Source organism: Salmo salar, chromosome 16 (assembly GCF_965601325.2).
Source record: "Salmo salar chromosome 16, fSalSal1, whole genome shotgun sequence".
In the NCBI taxonomy this organism is placed as follows: Eukaryota; Metazoa; Chordata; class Actinopteri; order Salmoniformes; family Salmonidae; genus Salmo; species Salmo salar.
The window spans coordinates 42,373,269-42,394,369 of NC_138306.1; the positions used below are offsets into that span (position 1 = coordinate 42,373,269).

General features: G+C 42.6%; 1 protein-coding gene across 4 annotated transcripts in view; it reads right to left on the reverse strand.

The window, feature by feature from the left end:
* Window positions 1-535: 535 nt before the first annotated feature.
* The window catches only part of eps15l1a (epidermal growth factor receptor pathway substrate 15-like 1a), a 29,792-nt gene continuing 9,226 nt past the window's right edge, over window positions 536-21,101 (reverse strand). For 2 of the 4 annotated variants that reach the window (XM_014149161.3, XM_014149160.3), the window contains exons 16-24: window positions 19,111-19,275; window positions 17,625-17,730; window positions 16,736-16,792; window positions 15,772-15,929; window positions 15,093-15,165; window positions 13,591-13,751; window positions 13,057-13,150; window positions 9,705-9,913; window positions 536-5,362 (exon numbers count right to left, since the gene is read on the reverse strand). In XM_014149161.3, coding sequence (XP_014004636.1) covers window positions 5,216-5,362; window positions 9,705-9,913; window positions 13,057-13,150; window positions 13,591-13,751; window positions 15,093-15,165; window positions 15,772-15,929; window positions 16,736-16,792; window positions 17,625-17,730; window positions 19,111-19,275 — 1,170 coding nt within the window. In that variant the 3' untranslated portion in view covers window positions 536-5,215. Of the gene's footprint in view, window positions 5,363-5,829; window positions 5,847-9,704; window positions 9,914-13,056; window positions 13,151-13,590; window positions 13,752-15,092; window positions 15,166-15,771; window positions 15,930-16,735; window positions 16,793-17,624; window positions 17,731-19,110; window positions 19,276-21,101 lie in introns of all 4 variants that reach the window. The other 2 variants (XM_014149162.3, XM_014149165.3) reach the window with 2 other exon arrangements.

The following is a 21,101-nucleotide window of genomic DNA, read 5'->3' on the forward strand; positions in this document are numbered from 1 at the left end:
GTTGATTTAGGTGCAATCTTACTGGCAGCAATATCCTTGCCTGTGAGGCACTTTTTGTGCAAAGCAATGATGACAGCACGTGTTTCCTTGCAGGTAACCATGGTTGACAGAGCAAGAACAATGATTCCAAGCCCCACCCTCCTTTTGAAGCTTCCAGTCTGTTATTCAAACTCAATCAGCATGACAGAGTGATCTCCAGCCTTGTCCTCGTCAAGACTCACACATGTGTTAACGAGAGAATCACTGGCATGATGTCAGCTGGTCCATTTGTGGCATGGCTGAAATGCAGTGGAAATGTTTTGGGGGGGATTCAGTTCATTTGCATGGCAAAGAGAGACTTTGCAATTAATTACAATTCATCTGATCACTCTTCATAACATTCGGGAGTATATGCAAATTGCCATCATACAAACTGAGGAAGCAGACTTTGTGAAAATTTATATTTGTGTCATTCTCAAAACTTTTGGCCACAACTGTACTCAGTGCCCGTGCAAAAGGAAAATCGATTAAATAAAAAAACACCAAAAAACACCTATTCATTTAAATGAAATGTTTATTCTAGTAAACAATGACCATGTACATAGGATTAACATTTAAAATAAATCCAAGCATTTTTTTTTACTCTTAGTGTATAGTCATATATCCTCAAAATGTTTTAAGTTGCACATTTTTTCACTTCTTATGGGACAAATATAACAGACATAATATACCGTTTAAGACAGCTTTGATTATTTCTTCTCATCTACAGCGGAAGGACAATTAAAGGCAGACCAAAAGAAAATGGAATGCATCGAGCTTCAGAAGTCAGATCATTTGTCAGAAAAACAAAAGATAAGTCCTCTACAATCTCTACAATCTGTTTAGGCTTGTATTAGGCCTCTGCATGTATCTCTGAATGTAAGATCAAACTCAGCCAAGTTGGGGCAGAGGGCACTCATATTAAAAGCATAGATATATTAAAAGTCCAATGGGATTCACAAGTATTTTTAGCACACGAACAACGAGAAAAATATGAAATAAAATCTATTGCACGATGTAGGTATCAAAGTCAAAATACAGCATGAGTGGTAAGTATGTAGAGAACACTAGGTAGTGGATGAGAGAACAGTTCGGCCCTATTTCAATACTCTCAAAATGCATCCTTCCATCCTGCCTCCCTAATCTGACATGATTGGATGGGTGATTGGGATACATAATGGAACCCTTTCTTTCACCAATCCAACAGTGTCAGATCAAGGGAAGACCTAATCAGTTGCACAACTGAATGCATTCAAGCGAAATGTGTCATCCGCATTTAACCCAACCCCTCTGAATCAGAGGTGCTGCCTTAATTGACATCATCAGCGCCCAGGGAGCAGTTGTTGTTGGGGGTTTACTGTCTTGCTTAAGGGCAGAATGGCATATTTGTTTCCACCTAGCCGGCTCAGGGATTCAAACCAGCAACCTTTCAGTTACTGGCCCAATGCTCTTAACCGCTAGGCTAACTTCAAAGAATGGAGTAAGAAAGGATGGATGTATTTTCAAGGCATACAAAAAGGGCCATGAAATGACCAATGAACAGAGAGCTGTGGCTGAGTCTCCGGCCAACCAAACACCCTCACTGTGGATTTCCCCTAACCCGAAGGCACACTGCAGGGGTTCTGACATAGAGCAGGCTGGGTAAGGGCGGGAGTGTTGGCATCCCAAGCTTCGAGAGTCTGACCTGTGATTAAAACACCACAGGTAGGGCCAAAAAGGTCAAGGGTCAAATGCAGACGATGACAGGTTACCTCCCCACTGGGCACAGATATCAGTTCAACGTCTAGTTTTGATTTACATTTGGTTGAGTTGTCAACTAACATGAATTCAACAACAAAAATTCAACATGTCATTTGATTTACGTTAAAAGTTAGGGTTAGGGGTACCCTAACCCTAGCCTCTGCCGAGTACCCAAAAAACCGATGTTCCGGTTTTAAGGGGAAATGGAAAAAGAGCCTGTGAAGCGACTTCCACATTTAGGCGTTAACAAGACACGGCGCACCATCTTAACTCCTCCACCACATTTACTGGATTGGTTGAACAGTGCAGAAGAGAACCTCCCCCAACAGTTTTTTTTCTTCTGGTCAAGACCACTATGTAGTGGATCTAGTTTCAGGCGTTTCTTTTACCCCTGCTTTGTTAGGTTACCCTAACCCTAACCCAAAATACCAAATTCCCTCACGTTGATGACTTTTTTCTACATTGACTCAACGTCATCACATACATTTTTTTGTTAAAATGACGTGGAAACAACATTGATTCAACCAGTTTTGCCCAGTGAGTCAGCTATACACAGCAGCACAGTTAAAGGTCAAATCTGTACCAGAACAGGTTCTTCACATAGAGTATAATTACACTGTTTTAACCACTAGAGCAAATAAGTTTGATATGTAAACATGAACAAATAAATGTTACGGAGAGATGGTTTCTATTTCCACCTTGTGGCAGCGTTAACGGCCCATACCACTGAATTGTAACTTAAATCATGTCATTTTCCAACCCAAAGGGGATGTAACTTTCATAATGCATTTTCACAACATCCCATATAGTTAGGTGAGGTCTTTTCACTCAGCCTAGTACAATAGTAGGTGACAACAATGATATTACATGGAAGCTTATAAAAGTCAATGTAGGACACATACAGTTCAGTACAACAGGAAAACATAGAACACTGGGGCAATTAATGTAAGTGTCCTTTTCATATGATTAGGACCTCAGCTGCTATCATCATCATCTCTATTCAGTTCAATTCAAAGCTTAATTAAGGTGAAAGTGAAGTAAAACCCACAGGTGTAATGTGCTAAGCAGGCAGTACCATCAGCAAGGAGTTTCAAGTAAAAGACAAAGCAGCTATAAATAAAAGTGGTTGAGCCCAAGTTGTAACATCAAACTATGACACACTGTACCGTAAACAGCGGAATATTCCAGTTATAGCTGTGAAACTCATGTGACCTAATGAATTTGCATATCATTGATGGTTAGCTGAAGAAAACCACAGGCCATTTCTAACTTTCTTTAACCTCTCTGCAGCTTGTGCTTGTAGGTTTGTAATTTTTGGCAGCTCTTTTCAACTAGAATCGTAATAAACAACATTTTTCTGTCTTTTAACAAATAATACCTAAAATAATAAAATAACACATCACATAATAAAAAAAATTATAATAAAAAAACTCTATAATAAAACAATAAAACTTGAAATAATTTCCCTCATCTCGCCTTTTTGGTTGTTGTTTGATATACATCACAGCTTTGTGAACTTACTTGAACTTTCAGAGGAGGCACAGCTAAGTACCCATTCCTTCTTCCTATGTTCGCTGAAGAAGCACTGAATTGTTGTCAAAACAATGCATCTACTATCTCACACTCAAAGAGAAAGAAAATATATCTGTACAGTTTGTTCTGGTCCAAACAGACCTCTCTCTCGCACAACACTTACAGTAGCCAGTCAGAGAACCCTGCCACTGGCTTGCCACATTCACATAATAAACCAATACTAAAATAATGTCTCAATCTTAATAAGCATTCCAGCATAACCTTTAGGTATTCCCTTTTTCACATCTGTCAGAGCTCTAGTTGCGATTCATGCTCATTCACCAAACCAACACATATTATGTTCATCTTTACATCTTTCATGTTGAGCCAGCCTCTATAGTGCATTTTAACAGTGCATCAGTTCATTCTAAAACCACGGGTCATCATCTTTTCCCCTCCCCACCTATCAATTAAAAACAGTAAGAGAGATTGTGATTGTTGGCTTCAATCTCCCACTCCAACTCCAACCTACTATCGTAAAGTCAAATCCAGTTCCATTTCCACCAGTGATGTAGTGGTAAACAAATTGGTTGGTAAACTCTGATCACCGGTCGTGGTGAAAAAAGTAATGCATTTTTCCGCAAAAAGTGGATTAACTGTCACAAAAAATAAAAAAGGTTGGTAAACTGCATTTACTAGAGTTTCCCCTTCACTACACCACTACACCACTACACCACTGGTGTCCACTTAGGGCCCAGGATAACCCCAAAAGTTCTGTTTTGTATTTTTTTTTGCTTTGAGAATTTGTCCATCCAGAGATTGTGTGGTGACGTGTTTGTTTCTGTGTGTGCGTATCAGATGGCGTGTGTATGTGTGTTGTGGCGGTGGTATGTGTCTGTGTGTGTGGTTTAGGAAGCGGTCATGTGTTGGGCACATCGGCCCTGAGAGAAATGGCCAGCTCCAGGTCCTTCACAGTGTGATGGGGTATGGTGTGTGAGTCGTACACGCATGTGTTATGTATGTGTATGTGTCCAAGTAATGCTAGTAAGAGTATGTCTATCTGTGTGTTTGTCTATATGTGTCTGTATCTCTATGTGTGTGTTTGTCTATATGTGTCTGTATCTCTGTGTGTGTGTTTGTCTATATGTGTCTGTATCTCTATGTGTGTGTTTGTCTATATGTGTCTGTATCTCTATGTGTGTGTTTGTCTATATGTGTCTGTATCTCTGTGTGTGTGTTTGTCTATATGTGTCTGTATCTCTATGTGTGTGTTTGTCTATATGTGTCTGTATCTCTATGTGTGTGTTTGTCTATATGTGTCTGTATCTCTATGTGTGTGTTTGTCTATATGTGTCTGTATCTCTATGTGTGTGTTTGTCTATATGTGTCTGTATCTCTATGTGTGTGTTTGTCTATATGTGTCTGTATCTCTATGTGTGTGTTTGTCTATATGTGTCTGTATCTCTATGTGTGTGTTTGTCTATATGTGTCTGTATCTCTATGTGTATGTTTGTCTATATGTGTCTGTATCTCTATGTGTGTGTTTGTCTATATGTGTCTGTATCTCTATGTGTGTGGGCATCCCACTGGGCACAGAATTCAGTTCAACGTCTAGTTTTGATTTACATTTCTTTGAGTTGTCAACTAACGTGAACTCAACATGAAATCAACAAAAAAATCCCCATGTCATTGGATTTAGGTTAAAAGTTGGTTGAAAAAAATACTAAATACCCTTACGTTACTGACTTTTTACAAATCCAATGAGTTTTCAACGTTAATTCAATGTCATCACGTATTTATTTTTTGTTGAAATGATGTGGAAACAACGTTGATTCAACCAGTTTTTGTGCAGTGGGATGTGTGTGTGTGTGTGTGTGTGTGTGTGTGTGTGTGTGTGTGTGTGTGTGTGTGTGTGTGTGTGTGTGTGTGTCCAGTCCAATCCAGGTCACCCATGGGACATCTCGGCCTTGCTGAGAGCGATGGCCAGCTCTAAGTCCTCTTGCTCCTGCTGCCGGAGTCTCTTCAGCCGCTCCCGCTCCGCTCGCTCACTCTCTCGCTTCGCCCATTCCAGTTGCTGAGCCTCATTTCCAAACTACAGAGAGAAGAGGAGAGAGGCATTTAACATACAAATGATTCATCCCTCACACCATATAGAAAACACATACATTAGGAGGTGTTTTGACAGATTATTGCATTTTAGTGAACCTTACACTATATATAAAGAGTAAACTTCCATGTTTGCCTGGCTACAGTAAGAGGATATACATGACTAGAGTTTTCATAGTCACCATCTACTCTGCTCAAGATTATAACTATACAACATATACACACATATTAACACACATCAGCACACACACAAAATATACACACTACTACACACACACACTAATTGACTTATCCCTATCCTTACTTTAATATTCAATTCAAGTGTGTTCTGCTGTTGGAGGAAAGGTGCTTCTTATAGTTAAACCTAAGAGGTTGTGCTCAGAGCCTACAGTACGAGACCAAAACACAAAACAAGCCACTATTCAATTTGACCGCATGTTCAAACATTCTTACCTTAACCTTTTCTGGTCCTGCGAAAGAAAAATGAATGATAAAACACCAAAGAAATAATTCACCAATCGCGCATCACCATCCAATTTTACACCGAGCACACTTCGAAACACCACAAGATACAACTATGACAAAGCAACATGGAGGAATTTCAGTTTGGTCCCAAGTGAAAATGAACAAGCAACTAAAAGCATATTTGAGATAACATGCAAAAGTGACATGCAGGGAGAAAATGGAAAGGAAGAAAGTGACATTTTCCTAATCTGTTAAAGTGATAGTATGAGATCTAGCCTGTGTAAGGATCACAGCAAAGTAGAGCTAGGAACTCTCCCATGCATACCAAAACACACATATCAGGAGACACTGCTTTACCAACCTTAGATCTGATTCAGATGTTAGACTCAAATGAACGCCTTCAATTCTGACTCACCAAAATAAATATGGAACAGAATCCATTGTGGCGTTTAATAGATACATTACATTTGTTTCAAATTATTCATCATTCAATTCAGGAGCCAAGTTAATATACGATTATATATTATTATTATATTATTATATGATATGGTATTTTCTAGATAATATCTTTATTGTGGAACACCATGCCTCTTTAGTTTCAATAAAATCCAGCCAGCTGATTCTGTTCAAATTGTTTTGGTTACTTTGGGAGTAGTTTGGCACAAGTCAGAGATGGTAAAGCAGGATCTATGCTACCAATGTCATGCAGCAGACCAACACTAACCAGACTGAGCAAACTAAGCCTCAAGAAAAGACAAACTGATACTGCATCTACACACTAGTAGGACAAACATCACTGATACACACCATAGACATGCTGGGTAAGAACTCAGGACTGAGAGCTGAGTAGTGATACTGCTGCTTCCCATGTCAACAGATCCCACAGCCAGACCAGTGACCTGGAGCTGTCAGTCACTAAACCACACCGGATTGGCTTCCCTCTCTGGCCTAGCTTGGCATAGGGCACACACTGACTGACTGACTGAATGACTTAATAAGGGACTGATGACACACTGACTGACTGACTGACTTACTGACTGACTTACTGACTGAATGACTTAATAAGTGACTGACTGACTGACTGACTGACTGACTGACTGACTGACTGGCTGACTGACTGGCTGACTGATTGACTGACTGCTGATGATTGGAGCTGAGATGGTAAGGGTCAATATTCAAATATGAGTATGCTGGATTATGGCTTCACTGAGTACATTTACATGCACACTAATCATTTTAGATTAAACAGATCATGGTAGTAGGCCGAGTATGGTAATAGTCATGTAAACACTTTACTTTGCTTATCTTAATCGGCGTGAAGTCAAAAACGAAGTAAGCATACGCCAATTATAACACCTGGTGTTCTGAGCAATCTGTTGAATCGGCGCTCCGGCTGTATATTTGATCTGCCAGCACCGGTAGTGCAATCCTCCCTCTTATCTGCGAGTGGGTTAAAAAAACTGAACGTATGCATCTAGATAATATCTTTATTGTGGAACACCATGCCTCTTTAGTTTCAATAAAATCCAGCCAGCTAGCAAATTGTTTTGGCCAAATGTATGTGGACACCACTTCAAATGAGTGGATTTGGCTATTTCAGCCACACTGGTTGTTGACAGGTGTATAAAATCCAACAGACAGCCATGCCATCTCCATAGACAAACATTGGCAGTAGAATGGCCTTACTGTAGAGCTCAGTGACTTTCAATGTGGAACCGTCATAGGATGCCACCTTTCCAACAAGTCAGTTTGTCAAATGCATGCCCTGCTAGAGTTGCCCCGGTCAACTGTAAGTGCTGTTATTGTGAAGCGGAAATGTTTAGGAGCAAAAATAGCTCAGGCGCGAAGTGGTAGGCCAAACACAAGCTCACAGAACGGGACTGCTGAGTGCTGAAGTGCGTAAAAATAATCTGTCCTCGGTTGCAACACTCTCTACCGAGTTCCAAACATTCTCTGGAAGCAACATCAGCACAAGAACTCTTAGTCAGGAGCTTAATGAAATGGTTTTCCATGGCCAAGCAGCCGCACACAAGCCTAAGATCATAATGCGCAATGCCAAGCTTCGGCTGGAGTGGTGTAAAGCTCCCCGCCATTGGACTCTGGAGCAGTGGAAATGCGTGCTCTGGAGTGATGAATCACGCTTCACCATCTGGAATTCCGAAGGACGAACCTACCTGCCCCAATGCATAGTGCCAACTGTAAAGTTTGGTGGAGGAGGTTCAGGCTCCTTAGTTCCAATAAAGGGAAATCTTAACGCTGTTTCAGCATGACAATGCACCCGTGCAGAAAGCAAGGTCCATACAGAAATGGTGTGGAAGAACTTGACTGGCCTGTACAGAGCCCTGACCTCAACCCCATCAAACACCTTTGGGATGAATTGGAACGCCAACTGCGAGCCAGGCCTGATCGCCCAACATCAGTGCCTGACCTCACTAACCTCACTAATGCTCTTGTGGCTGAATAGAAGAAAGTCCCCACAGCAACGTTCCAACATCTAGTGGAAAACCTTATCAGAAGAGTGGAGGCTGTTATAGCAGCAAAGGGGGGACCAACTCCATATTAATGCCCATGATTTTAGAATGAGATGTTTGACGAGCAGGTGTCCACATACTTTTGTCCATGTAGTGTCGTTTTCACATACAAACTTTATATGTCCGAACTTAGAATCAAATAGGCTTTTCAAAAATAACATGGTCACTGTGGTAAAACATTTATTGTGATTGCCTATTATCTGTATTTATTTAAGTCCCATCAGGCAGCCTGATTTCAGATGTGTCCATGGAAACAGGATTATTAGGGAAATCGTTCCTTCTTGCAAAGCATACAAACGTTTTAAACAAAGTATTATATTAATATGACTATCCACAATAATGGTATTATTGTGTGAATGTAACTGTACTCACAGACAGCCCAGGCCATAGCACCACACTGGCTGGATTATTCAACACTGATTTTAAGGCAACCACTGGCTGGTTGAATAATAATTCACACTCTGCCAGAATCCACTTATTGGACTGCCAGAGAGGATTGCCAGAGATATAATACTTTCCAATTGCGCTTGTTTAAGCCCTCAAACTCAACTCTGAACCTCAAAGCAAGTTCAACTGCGTTTCCTTTCATTGTTCCCCTCTAATCAGGGTGTAATTAATTATCAGGTAGAACAGAAAACCAGCAGGCTCCGGACCTCATTGGACAAGAGTTGAATACCCCTGCGCTATAGCATGCTAACTAGCAGCAAACCACAGGAAAAATATATTTCTATTTGTTTAAATGTTCCGATCGCAGCGTACACATCAAACCACAAAAATGGCTGACACCCTTGCCTGCACAAGTACTGGGGATCACTTCTGCAATGCAGCTTCTGTGCTTTACTGCACAACATCAAATGCATTGTAGGTGGTGTGCAACCAACTACAATGTATGTGTTGAGAGAAATCCCCCCCAGAATCAGAACCCAGTATAGACAAGTGAGTGTCTTCTTCAACAGGAAACAGCTTGTGTCATCATCTAAGATGTGAGGTATGGTTGGAACGCACGCTCAGATAATCAGTGATCATGAACAGTAGTTATTGCTAGGGATTATGCCATAGGTCTGAACAGTTAGCCTGTTACATGGTGGTTAATATGCCTGTCTCTGGTCTTTGTGTGGAGTGATGGTAGGTTATTCACAGAGACGTCTGCACAGTGAAGGGAGGCCAGGATGAGATGCAGCAGAAAGGTCTAGATAGACAGGCTGAGCCTTGTCGTCTGCTCTGCTCTAGATCCTTCAGTTAAACGTTGTGGGAGCTAGAAGTAGCGAGGTAGTGGCTAGGTATATAAAGACTGGTCTGGACAGAGAGAGAGTATCACTGAGCTCAACTTACAGAACTGAAGTCTGCAAAACCCAAGGAAGAGTCTTTAGAGGCTTTACTTGAGGCAGAAGGAGCAAAGGGGTCTTTGCCACTAAAGGGGTCTCCGACCACCTTTTTACTCTGAAATGGGTCGATGGCGTCACTGCCGAATGGCTGGAAGGGGTCGCAGGGCTTGGCCAAGTCACCCGCTCCTCCAGGCAAGTTGACAGGGCTGCTTTTACCTGAAGACATTGAGACAGTAAGGACACAGTCATTTCCCCAACAGATATGGTGTACTCCCATTTGAACTATAAATGTTACACTGATGTATCAAAGATTAAATATGTGGTTACGGGGACAACTTGAGGTATTAAGTGATGGTTTGATAACTTTTACCACAGAAATGTGAAGTTTTTCCTTATCACTGTCTGCACCAAAACCACACGCAGCTCAACTTAAACAAGATAGAGAGAGCAGACAAACAATGCCCCCCCACCATCTCGTACACACAAAATTGTAATGAAACAATATGCCAGCATGGTATGAATTAAACACATTAAATTAGATAGGCCATACAGTATATTGCAAAAACCCAGTATCAAAATACACGGCGAGAGCAATTTCCTCTTTTATGCTGGGTTTTATGGCGAGCAGATGGGTAGAGTTTCTGCCCACATAACCAACAGAGGATTCAGTTCACAAGTTCATCAGATCGCTCCTCAGTGTGTGATGCCATGCCAAGGCCCTCGGGACGACAGTGTTTTCTGACTACACTTTAAAAAAAGATTCCAAAAGGGTTATTTGGCTGTCCCCAAAGGAGAACCCTTTTGGGTTCCATGTAGAACCCTCTGTGGAAAGGGTTTTATATGTAACCCAAAAGGGTTCTACCTGGAACCAATAAGGGTTCTCCTTTGGGGACAGCCAAATAACCCTTAGGTTCTAGAAAGCCAGTTTTTTTGTAAAAGTGTAGGGAAAATAAATATTCCTTGTAATGTCAGGAAAAACTCCTGGCCTTATTTATGCCAACGTATTGTATCCTCATACCTTTATTTCCACATATAAATATATAAATCATTTCACAAAGAACTGAAACTACTCTAAAATAGGCTCATGTTAACATGGGAGTGATGTTTCTCTGTAGGCCAACCTCGGCTGGCACAGTCAGTGGGCCGTGGGAACATAGCGCTGGTGGTTGTTGCTTCTGAAGGTGTTGACCACATTTCCAATCGAACTGTTATTTATACCCAGCTTGTCAAGGTTAGCAGTTCACAGCCCCACTGAACAGCCAGGCAATCAGTTTCTCTTTCGGGAAATGGAACATAGTCTTTACCACATACCATCAGCTCCACCCTGTTCCAAAATACCAGCACATCATTAGTGCTACCTATCAATGTAATGCACAAGGCACACCTCAGAACCCCACAAACAAAGGTTCTGACATAAATCACATGTCCTATTCATGACCGACTGACTGTATCTCGTAAAAATGTAAAGTATTGCTATGTAATGACTTCAGAAACCACCTAGAAACATTAAGATATTGGCATCAAACTATCACACTATGCTAGTGACCTTTCACTTATCTACTGTATGTTGCAAATTCTTCTCTACCCATAGTTTCCATGGTTCTATAAAACCAGGTGTAAAAGATGTTTATTGGCCAGGGCACAGAGTGTGACCCGAGTCGGGCAAGAGGTCGCCAAAAAGCCACACTGCTCACCCGAGTGTGCACACACACGTGCCTGCACACACACACACACACACACACACACACACACACACACACACACACACACACACACACACACACACACACACACACACACACACACACACACACACACACACACACACACACACACACACACACACAGAGTGGAAAGAGAGGAAGTGGGGAAGGGTGGGGTTGAGAACATTGTTGTTCTTACTCATCATCTCCTGTGAGACCTGATGCTCTGTGTTCTCCCTGCAGCTTGGCATCAAATAATAATGTCAAGTAAGGATTCTAAAGATAGGGGATGTTTAGCTACAATTCATTTCTTTATTTTAATTTAATTTCATGCTTGTAATTCAGCACATAAACCACTCACATGCATCTAAGTTGCAACTACTTTGTAATAATGTATACCTAGGCTACACTGCAATTACATTGCATGTTGAATACATGGTTTTACCATGAGGTGGGACCACTTTAATAATAGTAAGTGGTGAAACCCTGAATACCATGGTCCATTCAACTTCCTTTGGGAGGCTTAAATGGTGAAATAACACTGTTACTAACTAACGTTCTGGGTAAAAATGCATATTAGGCCTAGCTACATTGCTACTAAGTTGAGCAGAACTACTGCATAGTCAACTGGACTCATCTCCTTGCAAAACTGATCAGTTTATCGATCTTCAAAAGGAGAATGAGATGATCAACTCTTCTTATCTGTTCTCATGAAGAGCCTTTCATGTTTTCTAAGCTGCATTGACCATCGCTGTTTGATCTATGATTACTGACTAGCATACTCTACTCTACTCATGCAGAGGTAAGAGAGGAGGTGACACCAGCTGAGTGTTACCTACGGGCACAGACGTCAATTCAACATCTATTGCACGTTGGTTCAACATAATTTCATTGAAATGACATGGAAACAACGTCGATTCAACTAGCGTGTGCCTAGTGGGTATTCAGGGCCCTTACAACTCCTTCTAGTCAACTAGGCTCTAACAGTCAGAAGATTTGTGATGAGCCACGCCATTCATCCTCACAACCTTCTTCTGAGTATGTCACTAGAAGATCCAAGCAAAAGAGGGCAACACTTGCAATGAGATGAGAAAGACCATTAAGGGGAAATGGCCAAGGGATACTAAGCCATCACAATTCTATAACACAGAACCAAGATCAAATTGACCTATATTGCAAAATATACTGTTAATCAAGGTACAAGGTGTTAAGTAGTATTATTCATAGTGAAACCTAGAAGGTAGGCACTACCCATCCTTGGTTAACGCACTACCCATCCTTGGTTAACGCACTACCCGTCCTTGGTTAACGCACTACCCGTCCTTGGTTAACGCACTACCCATCCTTGGTTAACGCACTACCCATCCTTGGTTAACGCACTACCCGTCCTTGGTTAACGCACTACCCATCCTTGGTTAACGCACTACCCATCCTTGGTTAACGCACTACCCATCCTTGGTTAACGCACTACCCGTCCTTGGTTAACCCACAACCTCACCCTCCTCTAGTTTCTTTTTCTTCTCTTTCCCTCTCTCTGTTTCTCATTCTCTATCTGCCCCTTCATCTCTCTCTCTCTCCTACACCTCCATTCCATCTCTATTCTCCCACGTATTTCCTCCCTCTATTTCTCCCTGTTTCCCCTCGGGCCTCACTCACCACTGGGAGGTTTGGGTCTGGGGGGAACACTCATCTTGGGCGGCAGAGCTGGGCCGTCCTGATTCCTACTGAAGGGGTCTTCTACAAACCCCGACTGGAAGGAGAGAGAGACAGAAGAGAAGAGAGAGAGAGAAAGGGAGAGAGAGAGAGAGGGAGAGAGAGCGAGAGGGAGAGAGAGAGGGAGAGAGAGAGAGAGAGGGAGAGAGAGAGAGGGAGACAGAAGAGAAGAGACGAGAAGAGAAGGGAGAGAGAGAGGGAGAGCGAGAGAGAGCGAGGGAGAGAGAGAGCGAGGGAGAGAGAGAGCGAGGGAGAGAGAGAGGGAGAAAGGGAGAGAATATATGAGTCTTCAGATGCCAAAGCTGAAGCTAATAGCACTAACTTCACAACTGTCCATAAGTTCCAAATCATATCAAGACTGATGTGCAGTGAAGGTGTTAAATCAGGAAGTTAGAAAAAATACCTCTGGATAGGAATTGTGCAGTCTAATGATTAAATAAATAAAATGTAAAAGTTCATAGTCTTTAGTAGAAATACCTGCTGGTATTCTGGGAAACCTCCTCTTCCTTCCATTGGGTCTCTGACCTTTGACATTTGGCTGAAGTCTGCAAACCCACTGTTACTGATACTGCCAAATGAGCTGGTACTGCCTCCAAAAGCAGTGCTGCTTCCAAAGGGGTCCAGAGTACCAAAGAGATCTGAGCAAATATCAACATGAGATGTTCAAGAAACGTTAGTCCAGGGTTTAGGTTACACAGCACGAATACACAGCACAAAAAAATATTCAAAGTATGGGAACCCTGGCACTCTCCCAGAAGCTTCGCTGGTGGGTAAAACCCGCACATTCAGACAAACAAAAAAGTGTATTGGGTCCGCACTCAAAAAGACGTTGCATAAAGCTAACTTCATTATTCGATTTTTTTTAAACAAGACTAATATGAGTTGTGCTTCCAGAGTCAATGCTCAAAGGTTGGCACACTGGTGCATCTATGTTTCACTGTTTCACCCCTGAGTGTGTAGAAACCCTGTGTCGTTTCAGTTAAGAGTGGCAAAATGAGCTGGCGAAAAGATTTGAATATCAAGTATCCAACGTGACACCTTTTCACTTGGCTCATAAGTTCAATAGGCAAACTAACATGAAAACCTGACCCTACAAATATCCAACTGCCACAGCCTGCCCTGTGTTCTAGCACGGCGATGTTATTGCAGTACTGCATGGTGTAATGTGTTTATATGGACTACAGCAATTTCCTAGGGAAAATAAAAAGAGTACTTTCTCGCGCAACGCTAGAGAAGTGAAGGGGTTGATTGAGAATGGGACCTACACACTTGCACAGTTACAGATGGCCCTGTCCAAGGTCTCTCTAGGGCTATTTCAGATGCCACGAGCCATCCTCTGGGCCCTAGCCGCAATGCAGCTCTTGTTTTCACAGGGACTCTTTCAAGTGGTTCATGTGCTGCTAAGAATGGGAACCTTAGGAAAATATCACATCAAAAAAGAACCTCAACTGTTTCCCTGTTAAAACCATTAGGGTCAACATTTTACCCATCTTATCCATACAAATTCTATTTGAGGTAATGTGTAATTTTACACTGATATTTGTTAACCACCAGCACCCAAACACAGACTGAGACCTACCCTGTGTTCAAAAACTTGAAGGGGACAAAAAGGGTTGGAGGGTTTAAACGGATGTCAAAGATGGGAACTATTTTCAGTGCTTCTCGTCACCTGCTCTGCGGGTTAAGACAGCTCACAACGCCAAAGGCCTATGGGCTTATACACAGACAACAGTAGACTGGGCCAAAAAGGTGTGGGTGCTCTTGTGCAACTCACCAGAAAATGAATCACCTTTATTCACCAAATACATTTGCAAGTAAAGAAATGTGACTTTCCACATCACTAGTGTATATCTCTCTATCTCTGAATACAGAAGGCAGACTTATACATGACAGAGAAAGAGATGGGGAGAGAGGTAGCCAAAAAACGACTTGGGGTGAGGAGAAATAGGAGAATAGGAGAAAGAGATTTGAGCATGTACCTGGTCCTGGGCCTCTGGTGGGTTTTGGGCTAATGGATAAGAAAGGGTCTGCGCTGCTTGTAAAATGACTTGTCTGCAAGAACAAGCAGAAAGAAACAGTTACATACATACACTGAGTATACCAAACATTAGAAACATTAGGAAGCTTTGATCCCTTATCTATTTTAGTTTGCTAAATCTACTTCAATCAGTGTAGATGAAGGGGAGGAGACAGGTTAAAGAAGGATTTTTAAGCCTTGAGACAATTAAGACATTGATTGTGTATGTGTGCCTTTCAGAGGGTGAATGAGCAAGACAAAATATGTAAGTGCCTTTAAACGGGGTATGGTAGTAGGTGCCCAGCGCACCGGTTTGTGTCAAGAACTGCAACGCTGCTGGGTTTTTCACGCTCAACAGTTTCCCGTGTGTATCAAGAATGGTCCAACACACAAAGGACATCCAGCCAACTTGACACATCTGTGGGAAGCATTGGAGTCAACATGGGCCAGCATCCCTGTTGAATGCTTTCGACACCTTGTAGAGTCCATGCCCCGACTAGTTGAGGCTGTTCTAAGGGGAAAAGGGGGAGTGCAACTCAATATTAGGAAAGTGTTCTTAATGTTTTGTATACTCAGTCTATACACCCATATATAAAATATACTCAGTGTGGTTAGAAGGTGCCATGATGGCTTCTCTGTACCTTGGTGGGGAGGGTGGCACTTTTACTGAAGGGGTCGGTGGTGCTGAAGGGGTCTGCCTTGATGGTGGTCTTCTTGAAGAAGTCTTCTGACGAGGCCTTGAAGGGGTCCGTCTCTTTGAAGGGGTCCCCCCCAAAGGGGTCTGGGTGGAGAGAGAGATCTAGGAGAGCAGACTGTGGATCAGACATGACCTTTCCTTTACACAGGCCAGTCTGACTGGTCTGTATACCTCACACAGCGACGCTATATGAATCAGGTGTACTGTGTAGTCTAAAGCATATAGTGGCTGAGATAATGTCTCATTTTGTTAACATTTTCAGTAAGACTCATTTAACCACGTTCAGGCACTATGTTCTATGTATATTGTTTAGATCAGTTCAAAATTATGTGTGTTCAACTCTCATTGACTTTACTATAGTCAACATTGAGAACGCAGCCATTCTCCATTACGCAAGACAAACACAACAAGTGTCCACAGATATTTGGCAATCACCATTTAGATAACATTCAATATCCAGCAAATATTTTCTTTGGAATCTATCTTATAATTACAGTTAGGAGTAAACGAGGTGAGTGCTGCAATGAAAACACCAGCGTTTTTTTCCCCTCATCGTGAAGATAAGGGAACAGAAAGTCCACAATATTACAAAGAGAGAAGTGTGACGGTGAAAGCCTGTTTCACAGTTCCATAGTTTCATTAACATAACAAGAGGATGGCATTGTATGTCCATCAGTGGAGGCTGCTGAGGGGAGGACGGCTCATAATAATGTCTGGAACGGAGCTAATGGAATGGTATCAAACACCTGGAAACCATGTGTTTGATGTATTTGATACCATTCCACCTAATCCACTCCAGTCATTACCACGAGCCTTTTCTCCCCAATTAAGGTGCCACCAAACTCCTGTGATATCCATGTATAATTAAACTCATATATGGCTCTTTCGTGTTGTGAATAAATAAATACCTGCAGCAGGTGGTAGTGATGACTGCTTTGCAAAAGGGTCATTTTGGAAGGGGTCACCTATAGGAGAAGAATCAAGTGGGGGGGAATCAGAGGCTATGCCACAGAGGACAAAAGCTAAAACGCTGGAATTGGTCATCTAAACCCAGAGGAATCAAAAACAAATTATAGAGCACACTTAAGGCAAACAAAGGCAGAACTGCAAAAACAAAGTCTTAGACAAGCTGCAGAGGAGTCCACATTGCTTCTGGTGAAACTACCAATAATGTCAGGGAGAGGGAGGATGGGAGCACTGTGGAAACATTTGAGTGAGGAGGAGAGGGATCTCAAGCAGGACTGTCTGAGGAGAGGAGAGGACAGAGGGATGAGGGGAGAGATGAGTCAGATGGAGAGGAGTAATCGCAGAGGTTGTTGAAAGAGAGAGAGAGAGAGAGAGAGAGAGAGAGAGAGAGAGAGAGAGAGAGAGAGAGAGAAAAGAGACAAGAGAGGGGGAAAAGAGAGAGGGACAGGAAAGAGAGAGAGGGACAGGAAAGAGAGAGAGGGACAGGAAAGAGAGAGATGGAGAGGAGATGGAGGGAGAGGTAAGAGGGGGGGAGGAAAGAGAGAGGGAGAGAAAAGAGAGAGAGGGAGAAGAAAGAGAGAAAGGGGAAAGAGAGAGAGACAGGAAAGAGAGAGGGAGAGGAAAGAAAGAGAGCCGGAAAGAGAGAGGGAGAGGAAAGAAAGAGGGACAGGAAAGAGAGAGAGGAGGAAAGAGAGAGAGGGAGAGGAAAGAGAGAGAGGGAGAGAAAAGAGAGAGAGGGTGAGGAAAGAAAGAGGGACAGGAAAGAGAGAGAGGAGGAGGAAAGAGAGAGAGGGAGAGGAAAGAGAGGGAGAGGAAAGAGAGAATCAGCACCTTTGAATGGGTCTGTCTTGAAGGGGTCTTCGGAGTGAAAGGGGTCTGTGTGCATCTCCTGAGGGACGCTATTGAACCCAGATGTATTCACCTTGAACGGGTCCTCCTGAGAAGGGGAGAAAAATAGGGATTTTGATGTCTGTCTGTCTGTCTGGCTCTGGAGAGCTTCGGTTTATTTACACTTAAAATGCTGCCACCATCTCCAACCATTTTCCCCTTCAGACAGGCATTAAGGAGAAAAACCAAGTCACATCGACTCCATTGTTTATTCAGTCGACCGCTAAGTCTCGCCAAGCTGCCAAACACGACGGACATCAAATTAAATACTTCACATTTCAATAACGGTCCACTCAGGTTCAAGTGAAGGAATTTGAGTTAAACAACACTAACAGAGACCTCGGAGAGAGAGGAATGTGTGCCTTTAGAGAAGCCCCACTATGACTGCCCGGTTCCAGACCAGACCAGAGAGCCCCCTGAGCTTGAGTTTCACTTTAATAACACACAGGCAATTTTCATTCTCCTGCAATTTGTCCATTCGGTGTCTGCTGCGCCCCACTGCACTCAGCTGGTCCCAATGAAAAAGCCTCCGAGTCGGTAGGAAACACAGGTCTATTAGGGCCCACATTCTTCAGGGTGTCGGGTTTCTCTAGAAAACCTGCCTTCACGGGCCAGACGAGACCTGGCTATGAAAACGCTTACTTGTTATGTTTCATTAGCAGGACTTCTCATTTCAATAAGAAGTCTGACCATGATCCCTGTATTCACTCCGCCATGACAATCAACACTGCCCAGAATTAGGACCAAGAATAAGAGCTAAGTGTCCGAGCCCTTTCAGAATGCACAGGTAATAAAGCTTAAGATGGAATAACAGAGGGCTGCCAGGTAAAATAACTGTGCGAGAGTATTTAAGGCAAGATAATTACATTATGCGGAAAGCAAATAAAATATAACCAAACTATGGGATTAATCCATTTAAGTTTGTGGAGTCGCTCGTTTGAACGGAACATTTCTGATGCTAAATCATGGAAGTGATACCTCCTTTCTCTGCAGGTGAAGGTTTTGCATATTCCCATCATCATCTCTTTATCTGCAGCTTTCTGCAGCTGTTCAAAGTGGTGACAAGCAGATTCATTTCACACCCAGGCCAGCAGGTTTCAATGACTCATCATATTACCATGATCTGAAATGAACTACAACATTACACTAGGGCTGCAATCCATTGTTCAAGTCCAAATGTACCAGCTGTGTTCAGTAGAGTAGAATTAGAGCCTTTTGTAGGTTTAACCAGTTCTCCACTAGACACCAACCATTCAACCTCAATTTACCTCTCATATATATTACTTCTACAGGCTTGCAATGCACTTAGGTACTACTACTATAGGTTTACAAATAGAGCCAGATGACGTGGCCAGGAAAGAAACTCTGGGCCGTAGTAATAAGGCCTGAATTCAACCTCCTGTCCTTTTAAACAGTGTGGTGTCCTCACCATGGCGCCGAAGTCTCCGTTCTCGCGGTCGGGGAATCCCTCGCTCATGTCAGCCAGGTTGGTCATGCTGCCTCTGTGGGTCCCATTCAAGGTGCTGTTGTACTGCTCAATGCTCTTATTCATCTCCTGCTGGCTGTCCTGGATCTGAGACAGCTTACTGCGAGCCTGGAGGAACAGCACATACACAGTAGGTTAATGTAGGGTTTCTTTCAACACAGAGAATGTCATGGTTGTTAGGGTAACAACACAGTCCTATGTGAATACAGGATACTGTGGTCCATGTGCAGGGCTGGCTCTAGACTTTTTGGGGTCCTAAGTGAGATTTGGTTGGGCCCCCCACCCAATCTCGTAGGTAAAACATTTTAATGGCCCCCCTGTTGACCGTGGAGAAAACATTTAAAAGTTTTAAAGTTCATTTCCTGCAATTTTACACATTTTGCCATAAGGCAAAGAGAAAATGTTGCCCTTTTAAAGCAGGTTTTCTGAAATTCTACACATTTTGCCATGACTTTTGCCATGGTAAAATGATATCTAAGTGAGAGTAGCTACGAAAATCCATGGGGGCCACCTGGAGGTCAGGGCCCCTGGGCATGTGCCCTTCACGTCTGGTCGGTAATTCGGACATGATTACTACAAGTTTTGATAATTGGCTAGACTAACTTACCAATCAAAACAAATTTAGTGTGTGACAATTGAGTGACTGTCATTGACTGACATAACAAAAGCAAAACTGCTGATGCACAACCAAATTTCAAAACTTCACCTTGTGTATTCTACTATTAGAATAGACTAGTGGCCGGGGCCCTAAGAGAACACTTATGTCACTTATGCTTGGAGCAAGCCATGTCCAAGTGTTTGTACATAAGGTTGTGATTACGTTTTCCATTTTATTTCAATATGTCCTTGAGAGACTAAACCAAAAAGAGCCAACACAACAAAAATAATCATAAAGTGGCTACAGCTGAGTACTGGTATTCCCCTTGGCTCCTCACAGATGGTGGGCTGAGAATACAACATAAACTATGGTGGTGTAATCTCAATATAATTCAAATTTACTGAGAGAAGAGTGACGAATTCTGATATTAGAGTCAATATGATTTGGTCCTAAAGAGTATGGAAGTGCTGCCATTTGTTCATAATGAGAGTAGATGAGAACGGATCATCTTTCACTTATTTCGGTGCAATGGCAAGGACGTCCTCACCTATTGAAGACAACACAGCCATATATGGCTCAGCATCCTTTCTCGGGTGATACGAGAGATGTGAGATCTGAGGCGTGGGCTGTGGCACGTGGAAGTCATGTCACATATGATGATTCAGATGGTGCAGAAAGCAGAGGTAAAACAGTTGGTTCTATAACTGAAACTGCCACACCCAAACCTGGCAGAGGACTGAGGACCAGCTGATATCTCCAAATCAATTCAAGAGGGGTTGACGACGATGACATGCACTTTACAATATAATAACGGAATATATTACATTTCTCTCTAAAACAACTTCCCTAGAACATCACTGAAAATGAAGTACGCCTTAAATGTCCAGTCTGTGCAGAATATCTTTCAGAGAAATGAGAGGATAGAACTCAAGGGGGAATGAACCAAGCCCAAATTGAATCTGGTTGTTTCCACCATTCATGACACAGTCTCCCCCTGGTGGTCACATTAGGAAGTGTCTTGCAACAGGTCCTCTCACATCGCAGACACATTAGCCTGGTTCACACCACAGGACAAAACAGAGCCAAGCCATGCTGAGCTGAATTGCCTGGTTATGCATCCACCATAGATACCTGTGCTGAAACCATGCAAGGAAAGGATAGTGCGACAATGAAATATCAGAGCCAGCATGGTTCGGGTTAGCCCTACTGTGTGAATCAGGTAAGGTTGTGGTCCTTGTCCTTAGCCCAATCCCCAACAGGACATCACTGTGTCTGGGACCTCTGCATATCTGGCTGGGAACATTCCTGTTCTTTCTCCTCTCTCACTACCTGGCCC